This window comes from Zerene cesonia, chromosome 1 (genome assembly GCF_012273895.1).
Source record: "Zerene cesonia ecotype Mississippi chromosome 1, Zerene_cesonia_1.1, whole genome shotgun sequence".
Taxonomy (NCBI): domain Eukaryota; kingdom Metazoa; phylum Arthropoda; class Insecta; order Lepidoptera; family Pieridae; genus Zerene; species Zerene cesonia.
The window spans coordinates 1,925,991-1,930,892 of NC_052102.1; the positions used below are offsets into that span (position 1 = coordinate 1,925,991).

A 4,902-nucleotide genomic window follows, 5' to 3' on the forward strand; every position below is an offset into this window, starting at 1 on the left:
GCTGTAGCTCACCCATGAAATGGTGGCAATAGCAACATCGTTTACCAAAGTGTCCATGTTGTAGCTGCCATGCATAGTCACACTGTTGGTGTTGATGCGGGTACCGCCGGAGAAGAGGCGGATGGAGCCAAGAACGACGGTGAAGCGAGTGGCCTGGGATTGACGCGTGCGCCAGCAGTGAGCAGCGGTAGCAATCCTGTTGTTGCTGATCAGGGAGGACCCGCAGACGGATTGTGCACCATTGCTGAGAGTGATCACCAACCCACCCTATAATACAAAGTATTATTGCTGACGTGCTACTTTTTTTAAGGGCAGGGATAAAACGGGATATGGATACGGCGCGATTATGAAGATCTACGCGTACAGTATAATAACAGGTCCAGAATGCTTTTGGGGCTCGCGCTTCTGAAACGCATCTCAGATGTTTGCCAATTACCGGAGCGACGATTTTTTCTCAATAATGAGTAAAAGGGTTAACGGCGTTAAGAAAAGTAGGAAAATGGATTTGTTTCTCAATAAACAATTTGTTAATCTTTTAATGAAAACGTTACATTTGATATTCATGTTCTACAAATCTATACAACTAGGGTGATTGAAATTATTGAAATTAATTATTGCTGTAATAATAAATGAAAGCTTAAGACACTTATTTGTAAACAGATAAGCTTACGATACTTATTTATAAACAGATAATCTTACAAATAACCGTCGTAAAATTTGTAAAAGAAATCATAGTTAAATATGGTGTAATATTATATTACTACCTAGTGAGTTTTCAAAGAAAAATAATACTCCCTAAATCCTAAAATGTCACAGCCATAATATACAATATGAAATCTATTTTGAACGCAGGTGACCTGCAATTACAGAAAGCAATAAAAGAGCTGGGATGGGTTATTGCCTTGAATTGATTTCATGTTGATCTAATACTACGTCAACAATAAATATTAAACTTATTCCTTAAAATAAAATTTATTCTGTAAAAGTGCACCCTCTTTTGTGAGGGCACAAATTTCACTATGTGGGCTGGATAGTTAGCTCTTTTAATTAGAAAAATACATTATTACCTATTTTTCTAATTAAAAGAGAATTTTCAATGTAAATAAAAACTTACCATATGCGGGTGCTGGCCTAGGTTGGACGTTGAACCACCTATGATCCGGGAGCCGTCGAAGTCCAGGGCAGCCTCTGCCGCCTTGATGCGGGCAGCTTCAGGAATACCAATCACATTGTGGTAGTCCGTGACTATGGGCTCATACTGAGGAGCGGCGAATGCCACTGAGAGACCGACGACTACCAGGAATAGTTTCATTTTGAAATGTGCTCTTCACAAATTTTCTTTGTAGTTTATATACTAGATTTTATCAGATATCGAAATCAGTTAAGACGACTACATATATTGTTAATCACTTCTAATTATGTAGGGCTAATTTTTTATCAGTGATATCGCATAGCGTTGGATAAAAACGTAAATTTGGTGGAAGTCAAATAAGAAATCGTAAAAAGACCCTTTAGTACAATCAAGCCAAAATTATAGCAGTCGTTTTTTTTTTGCATTCTAGAAAAAGTCATAAAACGTGAGGTTTGAGGCTATCGTATGCGGTCAAGTATCCTGTCTTTAATTATAAGATTTGTCGCATTGATTAAATCTATTCAATATGTTTTGATTCCCTAATGTCACAATTAAGACATCTTTACCATCTGAAACCGGCCAATGTCACCGCGATCGATTCATAGCCCTTAGCTAAAGCAATTAAAGCAACAAAACAACAACCAATTTAAAACAAAACAACGCTGAAATGGATCTTTGAGAATCCTCTCTCAAAACACTAATGGTTTTTGAAAATGATCTTCTTCCGACTTTAAGGACTGAAACAGTTTGTGTTCAATTTAGTAATGAAAAGATGACAATAAACAAGACACGGGGGCAGCCACTGGTGTTGACCGGACAACTGCCTGTTTGTCTCATACGTTGACTCTTCCGGGGCCTTTATTTGTCTCCTGAAGAAAAAACCCCAAATATCAATTATAAAGAAATTATTTATGTTATTTGGAGTATCATTGTTAATAACAAATATAATGTATATGAAATTAAAGGGAAGACACTGTCTTCTGAGATTACAGGTGATAATAGTCTAGTTCAGAAGGCAGAGCGTCTTTATCGATTTAATACGTAGTATAGTAATACGTAGTACAAAAAATGTGTCGGGGCATTTATGAGTTTTTTTAAATAATCTATACTATAACTATAAGTTCTATTGAGAATAGTACACCGTCGGCGAGACATCTTTCATATGTAACACGGGTTGTCTACCTCCAGTTATTTATATACCGCCTTTATTTCTTTTTGTGGAAAAACATTACAACGTTTCTGTTAGTCTTGGTTAAAACGAAGGAGTATATTTACAAAGAACGCAAATAAAGAAGAAGTAAGCAGAATTAATCAGCGCCTACCCCAGGTTATTAAGTAGAGAAAAATATTGTATGTGACGTTTTCATTAAATTGTCATCAAATTATAATTCTGGATCTAATTGCTATCCTGAACAGTAGATAGTCTTAAAATTTTCCATTATAACCTATAAATTTATTATTCTGTAACAAATTCAAATTCTAGCCGAATTTTTGAGGTGGACAAATTTCAATTGTTTTATAATCACACTAATATTATAAATGTGAAAGTTAGTTTGTTTCGATGTTTTTCCGTCAATCACTGATTTCAGCGGGATTGATGGACGTGATACAAAATTTCAAGGGTGACTTGGGGTATAGCATACTTTTTATCCCGATGATATGCTCCCGAGGGATAAAACAGGAATCTTGATATCCGGGCGGAGCCGGGACGAGTGTCTAGTTGATTATACAATTTTACGCTTTAAAATTTGGGTTTTCAGTAAGACTTTTGTTCACCATAATATTAACGTGTATTAATCCTACTAAATGAGAAAATTTGTAAGGATGTGTGTGTGTTTGTTGCTCTTTCACGCAAAAACTTCTGAACCGATTGCAATGAAATTTGGTACGTAGACAGCTGGATAACTGGAATAACATATAGGCTACTTTTTATCTCGATATTCCTACGGGATACGGACTTACGCGGGTGAAACCGCGGGGCGCAGCTAGTATTTTACAATATTATTTATGTAAAAAAAATCTGTGTTCTAACGGGATTCAATATTTGTATCATTTAGATACAATGCACAAGCACAGAGGAATATGAATGTATACTATTTTTACTATTTAATTCCCTTTTTTTATTAGCTTCACCTTATGGCTAGACTCGATTCTGACGCATTTTAAACGGGACATATATATTTTATGTCCGTATAAATATTTGTACACTTATCAATGATCGATGTCAATAGTTTCTGCTTCTTATCATAATTAATTAAATAATTTCCTTGCGTCTACAATATAGAACAAGAGCAAGTGATACAATTTATTTAAATTTTGACATTAAAGCGTTTCATTTTTTAATATTTTTAATTATGTAAAACATTAGTCTTCATTACATATTTCATTTGAGAAAACTTTTTTAATCGTTTGTTGTGTATAGTATGCCAGCTCTGTTTGTGTTTGTCTGTTTGTTCTTCTTTCACGTCACACGGAGTAGTTTTATGATATAAATTATTGTGTCTGAAGATAGTTAGGAGGCTAGACAGTGCCGCTTTATATCGTGGGTAAGAAACGAATCATTCCCATGGAAGATCCATTAAGTTCCGCATTTTGCGCGGATGCGAAATTTTACATAACAACTGAGAATTATCATTGACCGCACGTACGAAACCTTTGGCGGAGGGCTGACAAATAAACAAACATTAATTATCACTATCTATCATTGATTGATTAATAAAAATTAAACTGAAGGAAATATTTATCATTTATGAATCTTAATGAAACAAATCCTGTGGCATATTAATCACGATAATTATTTGCATTCATTTGTTCAATATATTGTAGGCTCCTAATGTGCCTAGGGCGCCGGGCGATAAATCAGGGAATTCATCCATCGTCCGGTGCGGGGAGGCGGGGCAAGGCAAGGCAACTTTACTCTTTTTTAATTTTATGAAAGTTTTTGAAGTATTTTCTAAATTTTGTTTTTAGAACAAATAAATTAGACTATTGTATTTATATTGTTAGTTTATTAGCGGTCTCCCAACGCGACGTATTTTTTTTTTAGAATCGTTAGTATATTCTTAAGTACTTAAAGAATAAGTTTATTTTATAATATTTTACTTTTAAAAGGGAAATTAAGTTCTTAAGTCCGGGGATTTTTAATTTTTTATTTAATACTTTTTATAGGTATGTTAGGTTCTTGTTAATGTGAAGATTACATTTAAGGGCAAGCTCGTTCGCTTTTATAATTGATACTCTCACTTGACAATCGGATTGCCTTTCTAATTTTTCCAAACACCAACTTTCTCATGATACGAAGCTATTTGAGACCCCATCCGTGTATATTTGCAGACATTCGGGTAATCTGATCTTTTCCAGAGTTATGATGCCACAGATAGACACGCGTCAAACCTACAACTCCTCACTTTATGCGTCGGGGGTTAAAAAAGGTTTCGCGTCTCTAACACTCAAAACACAACTCAACTATTGCATTTGACATAAAAAATATATGTAGTGAACATATATTCCATACATATATTTTTTATGTCACTCACCGTACGAAACACGGTGGCATGCCACTATCTCACGCCGGTTTTCTGTAGGGGTGTGGTACGTGTTTGTTTCGGTTCGACAGAAATACTGATATTTTTACTAAAGTTGTTTTACTCGTTTTTAGTGTAATAATGCTTACAACTACAAAAAATCGATCCCAAATTTTTGACGTGACAACGTCTTAAATTAGGTTGCGGCTCGGAGTCACTCATGAAAAAGTGTAACGCCCGGTAACG

At 35.1% G+C, this 4,902-nt stretch overlaps 1 protein-coding gene across 1 annotated transcript in view; it reads right to left on the bottom strand.

The window, feature by feature from the left end:
* LOC119829958 (trypsin, alkaline C-like) overlaps positions 1–1,312 on the bottom strand; it is a 3,771-nt gene extending 2,459 nt beyond the window's left edge. The window contains exons 1-2 of the mRNA XM_038352751.1: positions 1,115–1,312; positions 3–267 (exon numbers count right to left, since the gene is read on the bottom strand). Of these exons, the coding sequence (XP_038208679.1) occupies positions 3–267; positions 1,115–1,312 (463 nt within the window). The remainder of the gene's footprint in view (positions 1–2; positions 268–1,114) is intronic.
* Between the last annotated feature and the right edge of the window lie 3,590 nt (positions 1,313–4,902).